The 24,515-nt window shown below is 44.2% G+C and overlaps 1 protein-coding gene across 2 annotated transcripts; it reads right to left on the bottom strand.

Moving 5' to 3' along the window:
• Positions 1 to 561: 561 nt before the first annotated feature.
• Positions 562 to 24,492, bottom strand: LOC116957339 (tripartite motif-containing protein 16-like). 2 transcript variants are annotated; one of them, XM_032979442.2, is made up of 5 exons: positions 19,913 to 24,492; positions 19,028 to 19,123; positions 8,629 to 8,651; positions 8,230 to 8,324; positions 562 to 1,404 (listed from the first exon to the last, which is right to left on the bottom strand). In XM_032979442.2, exons 1-5 carry the CDS (start codon positions 20,231 to 20,233, stop codon positions 848 to 850), a joined length of 1,092 nt encoding a protein of 363 aa, XP_032835333.2. In that variant the 5' UTR covers positions 20,234 to 24,492; the 3' UTR covers positions 562 to 847. The 2 variants fall into 2 exon arrangements, with proteins under 2 accessions (XP_032835333.2, XP_032835335.2); XM_032979444.2 differs by lacking the exon at positions 19,028 to 19,123.
• Between the last annotated feature and the right edge of the window lie 23 nt (positions 24,493 to 24,515).

Genomic DNA, 24,515 nt, shown 5'->3' with positions numbered 1-24,515 from the left:
TTCTGTTTGGTTGGATAGAGGGGGCTAAACCAGCACAGCACGGACTGAAGAAGAGATGGACTGATGCGGTATGGGAGGATGTGGAGTGGACTTGCCAAGGACTGGAACCAGCAGTGTCAAGAACATCCTCTATAGAGGCTCGTGAAGAATGCTGCTAGTCACTAAGAGGCAGTCGCCTTCCAACGACAACGAAGAGCAGAGGAGTGGTTCTTACAACAATAAGCAGCACGCTGGAAAGCAAAAATTCAGCAAGTGGGCATAGTAGGGGACAGCTAGTGTATCGGCCAGTCATCTCATTCGCGACCCATGGCACCTGGGTCTGTCCCGTGACCTCCTGTCAGTGGGCCTTCGACACTTCACGTGTCCTCAAAGTGCACTTGGCCTGGCACTGGTACCGTGGTGACATCACCACTACTTAGTGGCGAATGGCGGGATTTGTTACTCGTTTTGATAGCATGATAATTGCTGATCGTTGTGATGGTGGTGGTGATGCACAGGGAGGAGGTGTTATGACGCGAGCGCACATTACAGGTGAAGGAGAGGCCACACGGACTCTGCGGCTACGCTGATTCCCCATTCAATGTTTATTAAAATCCCTCATAATTCTGCACCCGCGATTTTTACTGCACTGCGACATCACTCATACACACCAACCTGAACCTCAGTCTCCCCTTACCCGCATATCACCCTCCACTTTCCCCTCCATTCTTACCACACCATATCCACTGCCGATTCTCACCCTATCCTCACCTTCTCCTGACCCACCCCTCACACTTGTCTCTCCCTCCCCGCCACCCTCCCCTTCATATATTGTTTTTTTGTGTGAGGCTCTTTGGTCTCTTTCTCACTATTTTATGGATGCATGACTTAGATCAACGATCTCCAATGGTTCATCCCAATCCCCCGCACATAGCCCAGGGTACAGGGGTTCTGTAAATCTCTGCCGAATATTGTGCAAAAGCTCCATGGAGTCGGTACGGTAAAACGCCAGGAGCCCCCCCTCCCAATTCAGGTGAAGTCCGATTCTGCGGGGGTAGGGGTGCCCCCTCACCGACAATGGGGTTCTCACTCCATCATGAAGCACTGAGAATCTGTCATTAGATTTCTGTAAACTCCAGGATGCGTCGCTCCCTCCCAGCCACTGTGCAGCACGATCCCCTTTTCGTGGGATCGTCCCGTATGCAACTCCAACACGACACCAGCGTGCGTCACCAACATCCACCTCCCAGTAGTGCTGGCCTGACGAGAAGCTTTCGCAGCACAAAGCTTGTGGCCAGAAATCAAATTGGTGTGGGTGATTGGGGCGAGCCTGGGAGTCACAGGTCAGATTCATTTTCCTGAAATCCGAGGAGATATGGAGTTTTTCATGAGCTGAGGTTGTGTCCAGCGTTGGTGAGCATCCATCTGTGACAATAGCAATCGTAACATCACTACAGAACATCAATCTCATTATAACTAAGATTACAAACATCATCCTAATTATCAACATCATAAAAACCATCGCTTTCAACCTCACCATCAACATCATAACCATCACAACCATCATCATCGTCTTCTTCTTCCACACATTAGTATACATAAATATCATCACCAACCATCATCTTCAGCATCAACATCATCATCAAGGTCAACATCGTTAATATCATCACCATCACCGTCATCTTGCTCACTATCACGATTAATATCAAAGGAGATGTTAAACTTCCCCAATTCCACTTCCTCTCTCCTCCCCCTCTTGGCTGATCATCTCGTCTGCCTGAGCCCCGGGTCTTGGCGAGGCTGTGGTGGTGGCCGCTACTCCAACTGCTCCACCACTTCCTACAAAATTTTTCCCCCTTTCCGCAGCTGCCCACCACCTGGTTTTCTCGGACCTCTGGTCTAGGCCAGGCTGTGGTGGCCACCATCTCTACACTTTTCTCCACTCGACTCGTGGGTTCTCCATCCATGGCTACCTTTCCCCTGGCCACCTGTGTGGTCATTGTTTGCGACCTTGTTGCCCTTTAACGGGTGTTTTTTGGCTGCAAAGTTACCTGCGTATATCAGTGCGGTCCTGCCGATGACATCACTGGCTGGCTTAACCAGATGGCCACTTAACATTTAGCTAGCTGGCCTGGGATTGCTTCTGTCACTATTCACCTACTTCTGAAATATGGCAAAGAGTTAATCCCGTGATTTTCTGCCGTACCTGAAATAAACTTCACGTCATCCAGACACAAGCGTCCACACGGTTTGTAAACTGCTGGAATATTACAATGACGGCCTTATGTACACCATGGGTTGGGTCGCAGTCTAAAAATGCATTCAATTCACTTGACTCGTTATACCAACAAACCCATAATTAATTATGATGGCTGTCTAGGTTCTCACCCTTATACACATCTCACATCCACACCCTCATCTCCCACCTCGCAGGAATCAAGTGTCTCCTCCACAAATATAATTTGAATCCCATCTCCACCTGCCCCACATATAGCCATGACTAGTAAGTTATCCTTATTAAGCATTCGGATAGTTAATAATAAAGGACTGATTATTAATTATATTATTCTGGAGGGGACTACTGATATTCTCTGTCTCACTGAAAGGTGGCATTCGTTATCAGATCGTTCTCCATTTCTTCAATCAGTTCCTCAAGGTTACCATTTCCTCGAATATGCTCGGCCTTCAGGTCGGGGTGGTGGTGTTGTAGTTATTGAAAAATCAAACTTTTAATTCATGAAGATTAAATGTTACAGCTACTCCACGTTTGAGCACCTTACTTTTCATTTACCACCTTTTCTAAACAGAAGCGGTCTATTTTTTACCACAAAGACTAACTTATATTTGATCGGATTTCTCAGCTTATGTTTCAGGGCTCAGCATGTCTCTTTCTCCTGTTACAAATGATGGTGATTTCAATTTACATGTTGACAACCCTCTAGATCTTAATGTATTTGCATTTTTGTCCGTGCTGGATACCCTTGGCCTGACTCAATGTATTATGTCTCCTACATATTCGAAAGCCAACATCTTTTATCTGTTTTTCAAAGAACGTTGAAATTACGGTTTCCTCAATGCCACTGTTATTTACAGGGACCACTACCATTTTCATTGAACCCTTTTTCTTCCAAGCATAACTCCTAATGGCACCACTCTTTATATCGATCTTATCAAAATTTTTCCGCTGCTCTACTCTCTTCACATATTCTGGCTAAATATCCCTGTTTCTTATCCCTGATGCATCATCTCTTTATCATTGTATTAAACTAATTTAATATGTAGTTCATTAACTTTCTCCTTTCAAAACTATCTCTTCAACTCGATATTCTTCAGCTCTTCGGTACACAACTCACTTACGTTGTAAAACAAATCTGGACGTTGTTTTGAGAGAAAATGGAGAAAAAGAGATCTTGATGTTCACTTGGGGATTTGTAAGAATCAACTTAAATCATATCAGTTTAACACATAGGCTTTTGCGACCAATATTATTCATGATAAAGGTTTTTGGGTTAGATCGCGTTATTTATAAATGTGTCGTATCTACAGGCTTAGTGCGGCCTGGAAGCGTATTATTAAATAATACACATTACAATTTTTTATAGGGGAAACACATACTAATTAACGGATTACTAACATAGCATATAATCACTAACACACATTACAACTAATTACTAATCTACAACTCATTACTAATCATAACCATTGACTGATTACTAATCGATTATATAATTACAATACCCCCCCTCCGCCTCAAATCATTGCACCTGATATGAGTTAAATGATGACGTCACCCTGCTGCTCTATTTAAAACGGGGAGCAAGCGAGGGCTTTACCATTCTGGCGAATTGCCCGATGATGCTGGATGTAATTATCAGCGAAACGTCACGGTACTCAAACTGTAAATGTTGTGGATTCACTCTTCAACACACCGGTGGGCTAAAGTAGTGAATTATTTGTCTTTTGTCAACGTGACACTTTTTTGCTGATTGGCCGTGTCGGGTGGTGGAGGGTTACGACACATTTATAAATAACGCGATCTAACCCAAGAACCTTTATTATGAAGTTAAATCATATCAGTTTAACACCTAAGCTTTCGCGACCAGTATTATTCATAATAAAGGTTTATGGGTTAGATTGCGTAAGTATCAGTCATATTACTTTTCAAAGCAAAAACTAACTTACTCAAATCTGGCCAATAAAGCTGCTGGAAACTCAAACAAAATATATTGAAAAAATATCCTTCGCTCTAACTCCATCTATAATATTATTGGGTCTTTCGGTAAAGTCACATAGATAGGTTCAAAGAAAATAACTCAAAATAACCAAAAAGGTCGCGTTTCGATCACAACACAGGCGGTCGCCTTTAGGAAAAGGGGGGTTAGCTTCCAAGGCAAACTGTTTATAAAGGGTTTGAAATGAGCATAGCCCAAATGCCAGCAGCCAATGATAAGTTACCATTCTTGGATGTTTTAATCGAAAAGAGACCAGATGGCTCAATGTGACACTCTGTCTACAGGAAAGCCACCCATACGGATGCCTACCTAAAACCTGACTCCCACCACCATCCATCCCAGAATAATTCCCTCACCAAAACTCTACGCCATAAAGCTCGATTTCTAACCGTCATGACCTAGCCAGTCAACTAGAACACGTACACTAGGCTCTCAAGATGAATGGATATTCAGACCACACAATCCATAAAGCTATCACCCCAACCGTTGGAAAAGAAGCATCTGAGGACCCAATCAAAACCATCATCTTGCCATACATAGCACAGGTCACTAAAATATTTTCCAAAATCATAAGCAAAAACTATCCACGTTCGATTTAACACAGTACATAAAATTCGTGATCTGATCCCATCTATGAAGGGTGTGATCCCTGCATGCAATACCCCGGCGTCTACAAACTAATCTGTGTCTGCAGCAGTAGTTAGATTGGGGAAACTAAGCGACATGTCTCGGACTGTGTTCGTGAAAATAAGGCAGATCTGAAACACGGTAGGACCAATACCTCGGCTGTTGGCTCACAAAATGTATTTCTCTAAGAAGAAGGTACTTTGCAAGCCCACTGGCTGTCAACAAAGATTTGTTCATGAAGCCATCCATATATATATAGCCACAGACACAATTTCAACCGAGAAGATGGGTACACACTGAGCAATCATTGGAAGGACGACATCAACGAGTTTGAGTCATAAGTGGCTATGATGTTCCCATCCTACCACCTTCCGATGTTAGTTGTGTTTTACGCCCATTTAAAACTTGCGCTTTCAAAGGGTTCTCACTGGCACAGTCACTTCGCACGCCGACCCCTTGGTTGCAGTTCTGCGATCTCCCATTAACATACTAATCTCTCTTTAACATGCTAATTTTCATCTGACAGCCCTTTGATTGGTGGAAAACCAACCAACGTCGGGTTAGTTGCTCACCACTTACATCATCATTGGCTGCTGACATTTGGGCTATGCCCATTTCAAACCCTTATAAACAGTTCTGCCTTGGAAGCTAACCCCCCTTTTCCTTAAGACGACCGCTTGTGTTGCGATCGGAATGTAGTTTTCCGTATTTTTTTGTTATTTTCTTTGAACCTATCTACGTGACTTTACCGAAAGACCCAAGAATATGAATTCCTGCAGTCACAAAAGCTTTAAGTCAAGATTTAATCCATCTGTAGCTCAATGTGAAAAATGTTTTTTCTTACTTTCAAAAACAAATGCAAAACATTAGATAATTATATAATCAATTAAAGCCCCATCTGTGTCCTATTCATTCCCACCATCATCTAGTCAATCCTGCTTGGACCAACCCCCGTTAGTTTCCGAATATTTAATCATTCACATTATCCAAACTGAAATTAAAGACACGTTCGTCTTGACCCTTTGCCTTCTTAAATTATTGTTCTGTGTTCAGCTGTTTTACTTCCATTTATTACAAAATATTCATGAATCTCTCTGCTCTCTGGTATTTCTGTTTTTGTGCCATTCATGAATTTGTTTATTCATTTATTTCGGTGATCGGGTGTTCATTTGCTTGGTGTATATGTGTGTTGGGCTTCTTTCGCAATGTGCATAGCCAGCTATGGAAACGGAATTTGGTCCTTATATGTACTTCATGTACAGCATTATGAGATACTGTTGGTATGAATCACTCCATACAAAATTTTAATATATTATTATCAACATCATGAACATTGCTATCACCAACCATCATTCTCATCCATCACTATCTTCATCATGATCAAAGTTAACATCATGAACATCATCACCAACATCATCCTCACCATAAATAACAACCGTCATTCGGCACTAAGTGACAGTGACGTCACCACAGCACTTGTTTCAGGCTATGTGCACTTTAAGACCACGTGAAGTGCCAAATGCCCGCTGCCATGGATCGACTGAGGTGACTGGCAGATGCACCACCTGTACCCCCTACTGTGCAAACTTGCTGTATTTTAGCCACCGGGCGCTCTGCTCATTGTTGTGAGCGTTGCTCCTCAGCCCCCCGTATTTGTTGAAGGGTGACTGCCTTCAACTGCCCAATAGTGTCCTTCATGAGACTCCTTCACAGAGGCCGATCTTGACATCGCTGTACCAGGCATTGGCAAGTCCATATCCTCTCCAACCACATCATTGCATTTATTCTCTAGACCGTGTCGCGCGCATTTAACCCCCTCTATCCTGATTAACAAAAGCTGGCTGGGCATGAGGTGGCTGGGCATGCGAGCAACATGACCCAGCCAATGCAGCCTTGCCTGCTGGAGGAGCTGACCAATGGGACTATGTCCAGATTTTTCTAGGATGTGTGAGCTCCTCACAATCCAGCCTGTTTAAAACCGGGATAGATCGTTGGCAGGCCAGCATGAATGTTTATATTTGGCGCAGATGTTCCATTAGAAGGGTCTAAATTACACAAGCATAGAGAAGGGAGGGCATAACTATGGTCAAGAAGCTTTTTCTGGAGCGACAGACCAGGTAGCTTCCACACAGTGTTACGCAGCCAATTAAAAGATAATGCCACTTAATTGATTTAGAATGAGACCTCTGCTGTAAATCTGGAGCTGGTCATAAGCATACTACCCAGGTATTTAAAGCTCCTCACTCTCTCCACAACTGCCTCATCACCAATGGCAGTTGAGGGAGTTTTGTGGTTCATAACACAAAATACCCAGGCAAGTGCTTAGCTTTGGTATGGCTGATGGTAAGGCCCCACCTCTTAGTATCACACTCCAGGTTCAGCAGCAGCACATACAACTCCTTCTCTGAGTAAGCATCAATCACCAGATCATCAGCATACAAAATATGGTTGACCAATAGGGAGCCATCCCTCAACTGGCGCTCTTGGGCATCGAAAAGCCTCCCAATGCATCTGTAACAGATGGAAATTCCTCCGGTACAACCATAGAAGGCTTCCCAAACTACATGGTGGAAAAATATGTTAGATAACGTAGTAGCCAGAGGACATCCCTGTCGCACCCCAAGGTGAACAAGGGATGGCTCTGACTCGAGGCCACGTAGCTTTACCTGTATCTGCACAACACCACGAAGGTCCTTAACGATGGTGAGCAGCGAGCCAAGGACTCTGAATCCACAAAGAACAATCCAGAGCCCTGGGCAATTGATTGTATCATAGGCTATATCAATCAATCAGAGATGTACGTCCTCTTGGAATTCCCTACACCTCAAGTGTAGCAGATGGACAGAAAATATGGCGTATGTGCAGTACCGCCATAGGAGGAGTTTACCTTCTATATTGGGGGGGGGGGGGTGGTGGTGGACATTGGTTTACTTTATCCTTTACATTAGGAATCGCGGGTACATATACTTAATTTATCTATTTGTAATCTTCATTGTAAATTACTGAAATTTAATTAATAAAGGTGTCCAGTTTGGGCCATGCATTCCTCCCCGTGACAGCCCTGCAAATATTGCCAATGAGGACCGCCCTAGCCTGAAACCACATTGGGGCGCCGCAACCCTCTCCTCAGTGTGCCTAGCAAGGCGATGTTGAATAATCCTCGCCAGGACGTTTCCCGGTACACTGAGGAAGGAGACGCCCCTGTAGTTGTTACAGGCTGTGTGGTCCCAGTTATTAAAGAGGGGGACTACCAACGCATCCTTCCAAACCTGCTGAACCGGTCCTGTGGTACAGACTTGTGATGATGTTATATAGGGCCGTCTGCACACACTCTTGCACACACAAACACACAGAGTTCATAAATTGTCAAGATGCACACTACATAACTTACGCAGGAGTTTGGCAGCAGTTCCCTCCGCGCCTCTAAGCGAGGCAATATCCTCTTGCCTGGAAGCTGAGGGTGGAGCTCCTGTACCCCTCCCTGTCCTGTGAAAGCAAAGCAGACATGGCCACTGTCTCACATTGAGCATCATCACTCACGAGATCATTACAGTACAATCACATAGAGACTTATCATACACAGCTTCAGTACACACAGCATCACCACACACACCATCAACCCACACAGCATCATTTCACACATCACTACACAAAGCATCCCAACACAGAATCACCACACACAGCATCAACCCACACAGCATCCCCACACACAGCCAATGTCTGGCAGCCCATGCCCCACACTCAGTCCCACGTCGTGGTGTGCCGAGTTTTCAGGGATAGTCGTCTGTACCTGCGCATCTCCTCCAGGCGTCCCTGTGTGTGAGAGAGAGAGAGATGCGTTACTCTGATTCTGCCAACATTTCCGTGGGATTAGAGGCGAAATCTTCGTGGACTTGTCATCGACCTATGACAGTCTGGTTTAAGGGTTCAATGTTGCAGATCGAAGGACCATTCCCTGCCTCGAAACAATACGCCTCATATGGATGATACCGATAAATAGGCGACTGCATGTTTATGTGGTATCTACGGGTAGCCAGATGCGTGTTTTATTCTAATTGAATGCAATTGTGATCAGGGATTGGACTCCGACTCCCACGTGCACTACAGAGTACGGGAACACCCCGAATTTAGATTTGGGTGGTTTCCGAACTAGGAAGCTGTGTTTTACATTAGTTCCAATAATATAGAACTGTTACATTGATATTACTTGAATGTCAATCGACTGACAGGAACTCAGTAATATTAATTGGCTGTTGATTGAGTTATTGGTGTTCATGGAAATATGCACAATTAGGACTTTAAAATGAAAGTTGATTTAAATATATAAAATACTTATACTTATTGGGTCTAGAATATTAACACTGGCATCCCATCCCATTAACAGAGTAATTCAGCTGTGGTCTTGTAACGTGGAGGGTGTTTCTGATCACTATTTCAGATACGCAATTGCCTTTCTGAGGAACACTATGAAATTAAGTTTTGCCATTTCACAAATCCCGAGTGCTCAGCTGTTGTGGAGTAGCTCACTTCTCCGGAGGACAGAACAGAACTTTATTATTTTGTTGCTTTCTATTTAATCGACCTGTCCCATTCGCAAGGATTCAGGATGAGAGATACTGGAGAGGGGAGACCAGCTACATTAACAAATCCAGCTCACCCCAGTTCCTCAACGATGGATTTCCACAATGTTCCATACTCGCGCCAATGCTATTCAATGTATATATCAGAGACATGCCGCCAAACGGGCTCATGTAAATTTGTATATGTGGATGGCCTTGCTGGGACAATGCAAGCAGTCACTTTCAATGACTTTGAATCCACTCCGAACCAATACCTTAACACCATGGGTGAATATTTCCAGAAATGGAGGCTCAAGCCAAATGCCCACAAAACATGTCACTGCATTTCATACTCTTCGGTTCTATTCGGTAAAGTCACGTAGGTAAAAAATAAAACAACAAAAATCACGACGTTTCGGCCACAACACAAGCGGCCTCCCCCACCCATCCACTTGTGTTGTGGCCGAGACGTCGTGATTTTTGTTGTTTTAGTTTTTTACCTACGTGACTTTACCGAATAGAACCAAAGAGTATGGATCCTTGCAGTCACGAAAGCTTTAAATCTAGAACTGCATTTCATCTTGATAATACGAGTGCCAAGCACACTCTGAAAGTGACCTGCGGCAACACAGTGTGACACGACCCTACTTCAACCTATCTCGGAGTGAAGCTGGACTGTACACTAACTTTCCATGAACACCTGAAACAGGTAACCACCAAGAACAAAACAAGGATCAACCTGGTCGAAGAACTGGCAAGCACATGCTGTGGAGCATTAGCACCAGTGTTAAGGAGATCAGCGATGACTCTTGTGTAGTCTGTAGCCGAATACTGTGCACCATTGTGGACCAGAAGTAGTCACACTAGACTTTCGATGAACAACTGAACACTGCAATGCGGTGTATCACTGGAAGCCTCAAGTCAACCCCAATACCCTGGGTGCCCGTGCTGTCACAAATCTCTCCCCCACCCATCCGCCACAATGCTGCAACCCTCCGGAAAGTCCTGTGAATAAAGATAAACAGTCGCCTTCCCAGTTTAACAATATCATCCATAATAATAATAGAGGTGTTTTGAGTTAGATCGGGACCTCAACAACGTCCCTCGTCATCGCTTGAAATCACACAAGCCCTTTTGGACCCATGTGCTTAATCCTCAACATTTCGAAATTTTGAGTTTAACACCTACGAAGCTTGGAGAGCTGAATGGAGTTAAAAAATAACTCACAAACACCTCATGAAAGACCTAACGCAGAAGATCTCTGGGTTTGACCTTTCACAAAGCTCACGGTCCACCTTAAACCGCATCCGCACAAATCATCGCAGATGCAGATACCTGATGCATAAGTAGAAGATTAAAACTCTCCAGTGTGTGTCTGTGGTTATCTAGAACAGACTATACAACATATGATGCAATGCCTGATCCACAAATATGACGGAGACACCACAGCAATACACTCCGCCACTCCAGAAGCAGTTACACTGGTCTACAATTTTTTAGACGTCATCTGCTTCAGAGATTACATGTGCTGTTTATTATCGATTTTGATCTGCTGAATTTAAATATGACAATTAATACAACTGATTGGCTACTGTTCCCAAGATATTTAAGCTTTTACATTTTATGTCTATGTATATTGTGTAGATAGTAGCATTGTACTCATTAATTGTAAACCTAGGTATTTTCATGTGTTTATGGTTGCTTTGCATGATAACATGTCACTTGTCCTGTTCATGTAACACTTTAAAAATCAGCAAAGGGTTATATAAATAAAATGTATTATGAAACAAAAGGCAAAAAGCTATTATGTATATATAAATACATAGTTTAGTCCTTATTCAGTGTCTACTCAGCACTTCTTGGCTTGTCTCTTGCATTCATCAAATGGAGCATCTCTTGTCACTGCCCAGCAATAGTCTGCGAACATTGATGGGCTCCATTTGCCCTGATAGCCTTTCCCCATTGTTAAAATGGCATGGTGAAATCGCCCGCCATGCTCGTCGATCACTGCTCCACAGTTTGGTTGGAAAAAATATAGATAAGAGTGCAAAAATGTATCTTTAGTGACATGTTGCAACGAAGGCTTTTGTATGCCTTGAGGAGGTTTTCCACCAACTCCCTGTAGTTGTCTACCTTGTTGTTTCCGAGAAAATGTGTTGCCACTAACTGGAAGGCTTTCCATGCCGTCTTTTGCTACGCCAAGCAGTACACTGTCAAATTCATTATCTCGAAGAAGCTCACAAATCTGAGGACCAAAAAAGACACCTTTCTTTATCTTAGCTTCACTTAACCTTAGACATTTTCCACGGAGGTACTTTAAAGCTACTTGGGGTTTTGTCCATGGCTTTAACAAAGTTCTTCATCAGATACAGCTTGATGTGCAAGGGTGATAACAACATTTTCCTTGATTCAACAAGTGATGGAAGCTGAACACTTTTCCTCCCAGGCTTCAATGACTATCAGAGTGGCCAATCTATCTTGATGTAGTGGGAATCTCTCGCACGACTATCCCATTTGCAGAGCAATCAGCAGTACTTTGTGTCTCCAGTCTGCAGACCAAGCAAGAGAGCAACAACCTTCAAATCGCCACAAAGCTGCCACTGATGTTGGTCATAGTTTATGCACCTCAAAAGTAGTTTCCTGTTGTCATAGGTTTCCTTCATATGGACTGCATGACCAACTGGAATTGATGCCAAAACATTGCCATTATTCAGTAAAACAGCTTTAAGACTCATCTTCGAAAGAATAAATGAACAATCCCCACTCATCTGGATCATAAACGATGTTGAGGGATGCCATCACACCATCGATGTTATTGCACGCTACAAGATCACCTTCCATGAAGAAGAATGGGAAAATATCCTTTTGACGGTCACGAAACATGGAAACCGTAACATCACCTGCCAGGAGATTCCACTGCTGCAGTCTGCCTTACTCTTTGGTAGTTCCAAATCCCTGACAAGCTTGATTTGAAGCTTTCGTGACTGCAGGAATTACTCTTTGGTTGTTTCGGTAAAGTCACGTAGAAAGAAAAGAAAATAAATTTAGAATACGACATTTTGGTTGCAACACAATCAACCGTCATCAGGTGTGAATGAATGCAAGCTCGGAGAGAGACACATATACAGAGAGAGAGACAAACACAGACACGGAGAGAGACACATAGACAGAGAGAGACACAGAGAGAGACACACAGAGACACACAAAGACATTATCTGTGTGTCTCTGTGTGCGTCTCTCTCTGCTTGTGTGTCTCTCTATGTGTCTCTCCCCCATGTGTGTGTGTGTCTCTCTCTGTGTCTCTCTCTCTGTGCCTCTCTCTATGTATCTCTCTCCGTGTCTGTGTTTGTTTCTCTCTCTGCATATGTGTCTCTTTCCGAGCTTGCATTCATTCATACCTGATGACCGTTGCTTGTGTTGCAATCGAAGCGTCGTATTCTATTTTTTTATTCATTTTATTTCTACGTGACTTTACCGAAAGAACCAAAGAGTAATCCCTGACAAGCTCTTTCAGTTCACCTTGTGTTATGAGATGTGGTTCAGAGGAGGAGGATGGGAGAAAATCTGGGTCACGTGACTTTGATGGTTCAGGACCAGAAGCTTCATCCTCTTCCTCGTCTGACTCTGGTGCATCATCCTCTTCCTCGTCTGACTCTGGTGCATCAGGAACCAGCAGTTCTTCTCCGTCGGGTACTGGGCGTATTGCTGATGGCACGGTTCGATAATGCACAGCCCACTTTGTCTTCTTTGGCACACCTTTCCCAACTGGAGGTGCCATGAGAAGTAACAATTGCTGATATGATCTGTTGGCTCTCTCCAAATAATTGGCACTGCAAAAGGCATACATTTTATTTTCCTGTTCAACCACTGGCAAATATTTATTGCACAAGTGTTGCAACATATGTGTGGGGCCCACATCTTGTCCTAATCTCCAATTTGCAGCCAAAACAAAGGTGATAGGCTTTCTTAACCATAGCAGTGCGCTTTTGTGATGCAAAAGTCATTTCACCACAAACATAGCAGAAGTAATCTGCTTTGTTCACGCAAGTATGAGGCATCTCTGCTCACTTTGGATACACAGAAATGTGCCCCTTTGCAAAATCAAACACTGACAAATAAGAGAGCACGACATTGTATTATTTCTAGAGCTGATATAGGGCAATTTGTTCAGCAGAGGGATGTAAGCCTAGTTATTATTGCATCATCCATATGACTTCTAGGAATAACACGATGCAATTCATATAATGTATGACACAATACCAATTTCATATTGCATTATTCATTGTTTTACTCAAAAATCAAGTATTGTCCAAACCCAGTATTAGATGTATTCATAGATCCAGCCAAAGATGTATTTTAGAAATTTCTGGTTTAAATTGAGATCCCTTCCCTTTATAACTCGCTTATCCTCTGCCATTCCCAAGTCAAGGGTCGTATATACTGACCCAGTAGCATATCTTATTTGGTTCTTTGGGTAAAGTCACGTAGAATGAGAATAAAATAATAAAATAAAACAATAAAATTCTCACGACGTTTCGGCCACAACACAAGTGGCCTTCTTCAGGTGAAAGGAACAACCTGTCTGGACGACAGAGCTACAATGAACGCTGCTAAGATTCGCAGCGTCTTTTAAGCTGACTAATCCCTCAACTGTTTCAATGCTAAATTCTCCTGTTTGATATGTAAACCCCTTTGTCAAGGTGCCTCACTTCTCTCAACCATTGCAACTCCACGAGGTGAGATCTTGCATGGAGCCCCAGGCCGAGGGAGATTGACAGTTCTTTTGTGTTGCTTCCATTTGCGAATAATCGCACCAACTGTTGTCACCTTCTCACCAAGCTGCTTGGCAATGGTCTTGTAGCCCATTCCAGCCTTGTGTAGGTCTACAATATTCTCCCTGACATCCTTGGAGAGCTCTTTGGTCTTGGCCATGGTGGAGAGTTTGGAATCGGATTGATTGATTGCTTCTGTGGACAGGTGTCTTTTATGCAGGTAACAAGCTGGGAGCCAGAAATCTTTCTGATTGAGAGGGAGTCAAATACTTATTTCCCTAATTAAAATGCAAATCAATTTATAAAATTTTTGACATGCGTTTGTCTGGATTTTGTTGTCTTTATTCTGTCTCTCACTGTTCAAATAAACCTACCATTAAAATTATTGACTGATAATTTCTTTGTCAGTGGGCAAACGTACAAAATCAGCAGGGGATCAAATACTATTTTCCCTCACTGTATGCACCATGACGCCAGCGCACATGGCGAACTCTTTGTTTAATAGCATTACTGTGGTGATGGTGTCGGTGACTGACTCCCTGGCTTTTGTCCCTTCAACTAGTGGCTAACTTCATTGCAAAGTGATGACGCCATCTATTCAATATCCTCTTAAACAAATCCAGCAATGCATGCGCCGCCTCTACCATCTCCAGATATGCTGACAACCCCACCTGCTCAGCTGCCTCTGCTCTAGGAGTTCACTCTATGAAGAACCCGTGTAATGGCCACAACATTCAAGATGGGCTCCTGCCCGAGAGAGGTCTTCCCCTGGCTGGTGTTTGTGCTGCTACTGGGTTGTCTGGAGCCGATGGAGCGGACTGCTGCTCGTCTCCCACTCACTAACTCTGCACTGTATTTTTAGCCATTTCACTCAACCCATCAAACTCACTTTCACTGTCACGTCATCCAACACAGACAACACACCCCTATACTTTCTCAAACAATGGCACCTCCTATATTATGCTCATTCATTTCCTCCAATCTACATTATTCTAGAATTGTATGATATTGTTAATTTCATAAAGTCATAGACATGCCTCACTCATGTCAGAAAATGCTGGTTAGGAAATCATTCAAATTACAAAATACATTGCAAAACTATTCATATTCATATTTATGATTAGGTCAGATGTTAAAAATAATCCTGGTCCCAATAATGCTTCATCTTGTCCATCAGTCATATTTAACGTAATATATTTCAAAATCAGACAGGGTCTTGCTTTGTCCACTTCAACACTAGAGGCCACATAGCTGCATTTGAACAATTCAAATTTTAATTCAATAATCTTTGCCCGGACATCTTATGTCTGCCTGAAGCATGGCTTACCTCACATATAACTCCTAGCCTAATATAAATGTAAGGATATAAAATACCCCAGTTAGACAATCAAGAGGAGGAGGTGTGGCAGTATATGTGAAAAATTACCTTCCTTGCATTCAACTTACGACTGTATCCGACCCAGGCTCGTTTGAACGTGTAGTGTAATAGCGCTGGCCAGTGGACAGCAGCTGCAGCTGTGGTGGATAGGCAGCACACACGTCGGTGAGCGTGAGTACAGGTGTGTTGGCAGAGTAGAGGAACTAGGGTAAGGGTCATGGAGGACCCCATCTGGAGGCCCCGGAACCTGCTAGCGGGTTTAAGAAGGGAGGCGCGGTCAGAGCGGAGCCAGGCCAAGCTGGGAGCATAAAAGCAGCCGAGAGCGGGGGCTCGCGGCTGCCAGTTCTGGGAGTGGACTTGTCTCGTTGCTGGTCGTCTCCGCTAAATATTGCACTACGAAGGATATTAGTTGGCTATCTCAGTCAGCATTATCAGTATTAGATGGCTAGTGTTGTGTATAGGCGAGACTAAGCTACTGTGGAGAGTGTGTGGACGAGACCATGAAAGTTGTTAATGAAGAAGGTGCCTCCAAGAAGCTCTGTCTCTGAATCGTTGTCACTACAAATGTGTCACACTCATACTTTCTTCTCCAGGTAGCCAACATGTTACTCTGATTTGTTGGTAAAGACCACCACATAGTAAAGTATATAACGAATCCCTGGATAAACTTACATTACCCGTTCAGAAAAGGTGGACCATTGATCATAGGGACCTAAGTTGGAATTTGCTAAACGTACCACGTGATGAATTTGGCTTTACGAACCAGTACAATCGAAATCAATGAATTACTTCAACAACTAGACCCAAATTTATTTGTAGTGGTGTACATAGTGTGTATATAGCGTTGTACCGGTGTAAAAGAGGTACTGCAGGTGCGGGACCTCTCCCTAGCACCGGTGTGTATAAGTGACGGGTTGGACCCTAGGGGGTAAGGTCCGAGTGCCAGTGGGAAGAGGCCGTGTGAGGACATGGTACTCCAGGTGAACTCGGGCAGGGCACGTGACCGGACGAGGGGATAACAGGGGCCAGGGGGCATGTGACAGGCCACGTGAATAGAGCCCCGACTCGACCACAAAGATCTGGAAAGGGGGTTTGGCCAATGGCGGAGCCTGGCCACGCCAGGGCCGATAAAAGGCGAGTCAAGCAGATGCTCGGTGCTCGTCTCTGGGAATGGATTCAGCGGGCTACAGTGAGGGAAAAAAGTATTGATCCCCTGCTGATTTTGTACGTTTGCCCACTGACAAAGAAATGATCAGTCTATAATTTTAATAGTAGGTTTATATGAACAGTGAGAGACAGAATAACAACAAAAAACAGATAAACGCATGTGAAAAATGTTATAAATTGATTTGTATTTTAATGAGGGAAATAAGCATTTGACCCCCTCTCAATCAGAAAAATGTCTGGCTCCCAGGTGTCTTTTATACAGGTAACGAGCTGAGATTAGGAGCCCTCCCTTTAAGAGTGTGCTCCTAATCTCAGCTCGTTACCTGTATAAAAAACACCTGTCCACATAAGCAATCAATCAATCCGATTTCAAACTCTCCACCATGGCCAAGACCAAAGAGCTCTCCAAGGATGTCAGGGAGAATATTGTAGACCTACACAAGGCTGGAATGGGCTACAAGACCATTGCCAAGCAGCTTGGTGAGAAGGTGACAACAGTTGGTGCGATTATTCGCAAATGGAAGAAACACAAAAGAACTGTCAATCTCCCTCGGCCTGGGGCTCCATGCAAGATCTCACCTCGTGGAGCTGCAATGGTGAGGAATTAGCCCAGAACTGCACGGGAGGATCTTGTCAATGATCTGAAGGCAGCTGGGACCATAGTCACCAAGAAAACAATTGGTAACACACTACACCGTGAAGGACTGAAATCCTGCAGCGCCCGCAAGGTCCCCCTGCTCAAGAAAGCACATATACATGCCCGTCTGAAGTTTGCCAATGAACATCTAAATGATTCAGAGGACAACTGGGTGAAAGTGTTGTGGTCAGATGAGACCAAAATGGAGCTTTTTGGCATCAACTCAACTCGCCGTGTTTGGAGGAGGAGGAATGCTGCACTATGACCCCAAGAACACCATCCCCACCGTCAAACATGGAGGTGGAAACATTATGCTCTGGGGGTGATTTTCTGCTAAGGGGACAGGACAACTTCACCGCATCAAAGGGACAATGGACGGGGCCATGTACCGTCAAATCTTGGGTGAGAACCTCCTTCCCTCAGCCAGGGCATTGAAAATGGGTCGTGGATGGGTATTCCAGCATGACAATGACCCAAAACACACGGCCAAGGCAACAAATGAGTGGCTCAAGAAGAAGCACATTAAGGTCCTGGAGTGGCCTAGCCAGTCTCCAGACCTTTATCCCATATAAAATCTGTGGAGGGAGCTGAAGGTTCGAGTTGCCAAACGTCAGCCTCGAAACCTTAATGACTTGGAGAAGATCTGCAAAGAGGAGTGGGACAAAATCCCTCCTGAGATGTGTGCAAACCTGGTGGCCAACTACAAGAAACGTCTGACCTCTGTGATTGCCAACAGGGTTTTACCACCAAGTACTGTCATGTTTTGCAGAGGGGTCAAATACTCATTTCCCTCATTAAAATGCAAATCAATTGATAACATTTTTGACATGCGTTTTTCTGGATTTTTGTTGTTATTCTGTCTCTCACTATTCAAATAAACCGACCATTAAAATTATAGACTGATCATTTCTTTGTCAGTGGGCAAACGTACAAAATCAGCAGGGGATCAAATACTTTTTTCCCTCACTGTACGTCTACAATCTAAAGACTTCAGGGTGGACCTGACAGCACGTGGCTCTCTGGATCCGAGTGGGTAGACGTCCCGTCGAGTGTTTTTGAATAGCCGTGATGGTTCCTGCCGAATATAGTTAACCCATCAGTGGTTACTAATTTATTCCGTCAGTGGTTACGAAGTTACCCGTGGTGGTTACCGCCGTATATAGTCTCGCTATTGAGTGGTTATGTGCTAGCCCGTGGTGGTCAACACCCGAAGTGGTTATCCAGTAGAAGTTGTGTTGTTCAACGAATAAACGTGTTGCCTCCAAGTCTTGTGTGTGTGTCTCAAAATTATCCATGAAAACATTCGCTATCACTGGTGATAAGGGGGAACCCATGGGGTTACTTTCATTTTGTTTGTAGAAAGTACCATTCCGGGTGATGGTACTTTCTACAAACAAACATGGGTTCCCCCTTATCACCAGTGATAGCGAATGTTTTCATGGAGAAATTTTAAACAGATGCCATCTAGACATCTACCCTACGTCCTTCCTTGTGGAAGAGATATGTAGATGACACTTTCGTCATTTGGCCACGTGGCCTGCAAGCATTGAACCAATTTCTCAACCACATCAGTTCCATACAATGGACGTTCATGTTCATGAAAGGAGCTGTCCTCCATCACAAACCCTACTCAGGGTGGAGTCACAGGGTCACAGAGTCTGGTCCAGATGCGGTACCTGCTCGTCCATGCGAGCGGCCTCCATCTGGCTCACAGAATCCTCCGCTTCCCTCCTCAATTCTTCCACCGCCCGCGTATCCTCTCTGACTTGTTTCTGTGAGAGACGTCACCAGGGGAGACTCCGCTCACTCTCTGAGCCTCCCTCTCACTCCCGCTCCACACGGTCCCATCCAAAATGACGGCCCCATCTCCAGGCTGCAGTAGCCACTGTGTATTGATGGAGGTCGGGGGAGTGAGCACTATAGAGAACTGATTCCACGAGGAGTTCAAACACCTCCTGGAGCTGGGCTCAGAGAGCATGCGCAGGAGCGTGAGCCTGTGACCCTAACACTTTCCACTGCTACCTGAGTCATGGGTGGGGCTAACCCAAGTAGTGAGTGGGTACATGAATAATGGGCTGTAGAGTCCAGCTTTAAGCTGGTACAAACCAGCACGAGACGTTTCTGCCAGTGAGAAGACTCGGCTACCAAGCGGTCAGCGCTGGGGCTCACAGTCCCAATCGTTTTACATTTTACTTCAATTTTATTGAACCCCACAAAACCACATTTTATATACGACCCAGTCTATTAACTCACGTTCTATTGATAACACATTGTACAAATTCAAGTCCATCAGTTGTATAAAATACACGAAGAGCACACTTATTAATTTTAGATATAATACAGGCTTGATACGATACAACATGTGATTGTCTTATTTCTGCACTATAACAACCTCCACATACTTAATTAAAAAAAAAGCTTGTTAAAATGTGAAGGCGCACTGGGCAGCTGAGAGAGAGAGGAATGCTGTACTATTTATTTGGATATTATTGTTTAGTGCGTGCTGAGAAATGATTACTTGAACAGGAGAGGCTCCCCCAAACACACGCAGACCCTCTCACCTCCCGTGTCTTGTGCTCATCCTCCAGGGTAGCCACATCGTGACCCTTGTGGTCTCCTGCGATGGCGCAGGTTCTACAGACCAAACTCATGTTCTGTCTGCAGTAAAACTTGATCTCTTCTCTGTGCTTTTCACACTTGCGTTCTTCATGATTCGTCTCTGGAGCCACCAGAATGTGGTCCCTGAACTTCGGGTTCTCCTGATGAGGCTTTACATGAGTCGCACAGTAGGAGGTATCACACCTGAGGCAGGTCTTCGAGGCAGCAGTCGTGCCATCGTTGCAGAAGTCACACAAGACCACGATGGCCATTTTCTCTGACATACTGCGCTGCTCCACCAGGTTGACAAGCGTGAAGTTCCTGTTCAGCTGGGGCCTCCGAGGGAAGGTCACTCGGCACTGCGTGCAAGAGGAGAAGGAAGCGACCGCCTCCCAGGCGCCCTCCAGGCACTTGAGGCAGAACAAGTGGCCGCAGCTGAGCGTGCAGGGGCAGTGGAATGCGTCCAAGCAGATGGGGCAGATCGACTCTCCTGGAGCCTCGCTACCACTCGGAACTGCACTCGCCAGGGCCCGTGCCTTCACTCAGAGATCAGCGGTGGCTGGAGCTCAGGCCGTGGATGGCTGTAACCGAGGTAATCGCTGGCTGTGGCTGAGGCATTCGTTGGCTGTAGCTCAGGCAGTGGCTGACTATGGCTGAGATAGTCGCTGGAGGTAGCTCAGGCAGTGGCTGACTGTAACTGAGGCAGTCACTGGCTGTAGCGCAGCCAATGGCTGGCTGTGGCTGAAACAGTCGCTGGTTGTGGCTGAGGCAGTCTCTGACTGTAGCTAAGAGACGCTAAACCAGAAATAAGCCATGTAAATGTGAAACAAGGAAGCACGAACGCTTTCAGATTGATTTGCATATTACGAGGCGCGCGCTGGAATGTGTTGACGTGCGAGCGGGCACAGACGTCTCCGGCACCAGAGGTGGTTAGTCAAAGTCCATCGCCACTATCCTCATGTCTACTCACCAACTAACCTCGTCATCTCCTCTCACCTCATTCATTCAAATTAAGTTTTGAGTTAAAAACTCGCCCCCACTAAAGAGGGTATCGCAATACCCTACGGTGTGAATAAAACGAAGACATAAAATATTAAAACTGGGCGACATACTCAAGGAAAAGCTCATTCATTCAAATTATTTTTTGAGTAAAAACACATCTTCACACCCCTCGTTTCATCTCAATTCAACTCACCTCATCTTAACTCACGTCATCCCCACCTTATCTTAACACAACTGATCCGAACTCATCTCATGCTCACAAACCTCACCCTAAACTCACCTCACCCGATCTCACTTATTCACCCACTGACTCATTCAATCACTCACTCATTCACCCACCAACTATTGCACGTACCCATTAATTCAGTCACCCACCATCTCACTTACTCATTCACTCACCTTCTCACACCAATGCTTACATTCACTCACTCACCACCATCTCGCTCATTCAAGCTCCAATAATTAGTGGAGGATCGATCTGGCCTTGCCACGCTCTCAGACACTGATCTCAGCTGACAATCGTGTACTCTGTCTTTCCTGGGTTTAGCTTCAACAAATTTTACTCCATCCAAACAGCTACTTCAGACAAGCATAGTGATGGGGCAAAGGTTGTGGAGCCAGTCTGGGTCTGACATGAATGAGATGTGAGTTTCATCAGCATATTGATGGCACCGAAGGCCATGACTCCGGATGAGATCACCAAATGGCCTAATGACACCTGATGAAGATCGCTTGTGTTGTGATCGAAACGTCGTGATTGTTTTGTCTTAATATAATTTTATTGTATCTCTGAATCATATTTACAGTAGACTTCATAATAAGCAGTACTGCGCCAGTCTTTTTCTTGACTTGTCCAAAGCCTTTGATACAGTCGACCACAACACCATGCTGAATAAACGAAGTTGCCTCCATTTCTCCAAAGACGCAGTAGAATGGTTACAAATTTAACTCTCTTCTCGCACCCAAACTGTATTCATAGATGGTTGGAGGTCAAACAGTGTTAAGATAACAAAAAGTGTTCCACAGGGTTCCATCCTCGGCCCCCTCTTGTTCTCTCTTCATGTCAATGACTTGGGCACTGACCTGGATCATTGCGGGACAAATCTCTTTGCAGATGACACGATAATGATTACTGCTGACCGCTCTCCAGATGACGTGATCGCTAAAAGCACCAGGGTGATTTCTACAAACTACATCAGCTAGTTGCTCTTAAACTAGTCCTGAATACCTCCAAAATCAAGGTGCTATGCTTCTCACCAGGACTAAAGCAGGAAGTTTCTTTTTTCCCCAATTATATTCCTTAAATAATCATCAAATAGAGCAAGTCAAAATCTATAAGTATATTGGGGTCATTTTTGATTCAAAACTGAATTTTCAAGATCACATTGATTATATTGGTAAAAAGACAAAATAAAAAAATTGTTTTCTGTATCGACACAAGCACTGCTCCCCCCCTATGTTCTGCTTGGAATTGATAAAAAAAACTACCATACTGACTCTACTTGATTACTGTGACATCGTAAATAAATCAGCCCCCAGTACTATACTGAAGAAGCTTGACTCAATTTATCACTCGGCCTTAAGATTTGCATTGAACTGCCAATATAAAAACAGCAGACTACCTGCTGGATCTCCTCACTGTTTCGAAGAACAAATGTGACCTAAGGTTTCCGCTCATTTACCAGCTTAACATTCCTTATTGCCGTACAAATACTGGAAGGGGCTTTTCTATTGATGCCCCCAAAATCTGTAATGCTATCCCCAATAAATTGCAACTTGGATCACTACCTGAGATCTTCACTCAAAACTGCTCGAGAGGAGTTGTACACCCCTAGCTGCCACTGCTATTCAGAATGGCCTGAAATCAAATGTATCGTTCCGGATGACCGCTGCAAAGTATGATCTTGAGTTTTGATTATAGTGTGCTGATCTTTAAAGGTGTATTGAAAATGTTTGATACTGCTGCTGTTATGGAGTGACTCATGCAGACAGCTATGGCTGCAAAGTTTAGTCGTACATGGTATGTATATCGTTTATTGTTATATTTTAATCACAGTTCCTGTGATCACTGTTACATTGTTTTTATAGCTTTAATTTGGTGATTTTGAAAACGTTTTGGTTTAGCCATGTTTATTTGTTGTAGTACAGAGTTAGCCTGATAACTTTAATCTAAATTGTCTTATGGTTATTATTGTTTGACTTGCATCCCACTGGGATTTTTGCACACAGCGTTGATATACGGTGTTTTTTTCTGGAAGACTTTGCTGTTTTTCCTGGATTTTTCTGTTGCGTGTAGTCACTTTAAGACGTTTATCGTTTATGTTTTTGTTTGTTGCGGTTGCACCCGAGTCAAGAGCCGCATGGCTCACAGGGTTATACCTATTAAATGCAACTGAAACTTTTTATGTTAATGTGGTTCGTGATGTGTAGCGTTTTGAGATGCAATTTTCACGCAGGACACTACGTTGAACAACTTTATAACATGACTGTTTCTATATTTATTTCCTCATACATCTCTCTCTCTCCACCTCTCCCCATCTCTTAATTCATAATGCTCCCCCTTCCAGCCTCCCATCCCTCTCTATCGGTCTCCGTCTCTCTCTCTCTCTGTATGTCCTCGTCCACATCCCCCAACCCTCTCTATGTAACTCATTAACTTGCGATTAAATACAAATACAGTGACCAAAAAGAAAGTCAGGGCACATAGTATGTAAGTATGTTGAACTTATTTAGTATTGCAAATAGCCAACTGTGCTGATTTAATCGCAGGGGAAGAACAAACAAAACATAAATAGCAGTACTAAAGAAATTTCAATCTAGGTTAAAAAGTGCACAACTCCAGTGGCTTCCTAATATCAGAAGGATGAGCGTTCCATACGGCCACTGCGGTGTACAATTGTGTATCATCAGTATATTGATGGAACTTGATGTTATGTGATGAGATACATTGGCGATCGGAGAGATATATTTTGAAAACAGGGAGGGGCCCGAGAACGGACCCCTGTGGTACGCCAACTAGGCATGGCATAGGCGATGAATTATTGTTGCCCAGCTTGGTGAACTGTGATCGACCATGTAGGTATGGTTCAATCCACTCTAGTGCTGTACTCGATATACCGAACCTTGACCTTCGGCATCCAATGGTCAATGGTATCGAAGGTGGCTGAGAGATCGATGCCAACCAATGCTGCGGCACACCAGTCATCCATGATCTTGTAGAGGTCATCAGTGATCTTTAGTAAGGCTGTCTGTGCTCTGAAGCTTCCGGAATCCTGACTGCAATGGGTGGAATCTGCCCATCGCAGTAATATGGGGAAGTAACCGCTTCAAACACAGGCACTCTATGACCTTTGACATGGTACTCAAGATTTAAGATCTGGCAATAATTAGCGGGATCACTATGGCTCAAGCCAACTTTTTTCCGGAGCAGTGTTACCCGTGTCATTTTTAACCGGTCTGGGAAACAGCCCTCACTGAACGAAATATTTTTGAGGTGCACAATCAGCAGTGCAAGCACATCTGAGCATTATATTTTTTTATCTAAGTGTCGATGCAGTCAAGCGG

Source organism: Petromyzon marinus, chromosome 72 (assembly GCF_048934315.1).
Source record: "Petromyzon marinus isolate PM22_M1 ecotype Great Lakes invasive population chromosome 72, UKy_Petmar_22M1.pri1.0, whole genome shotgun sequence".
Classification (NCBI taxonomy): Eukaryota; Metazoa; Chordata; class Hyperoartia; order Petromyzontiformes; family Petromyzontidae; genus Petromyzon; species Petromyzon marinus.
Note: the sequence above shows the minus strand (reverse complement) of the source record. Positions and strands in the feature narration are given on the sequence as shown.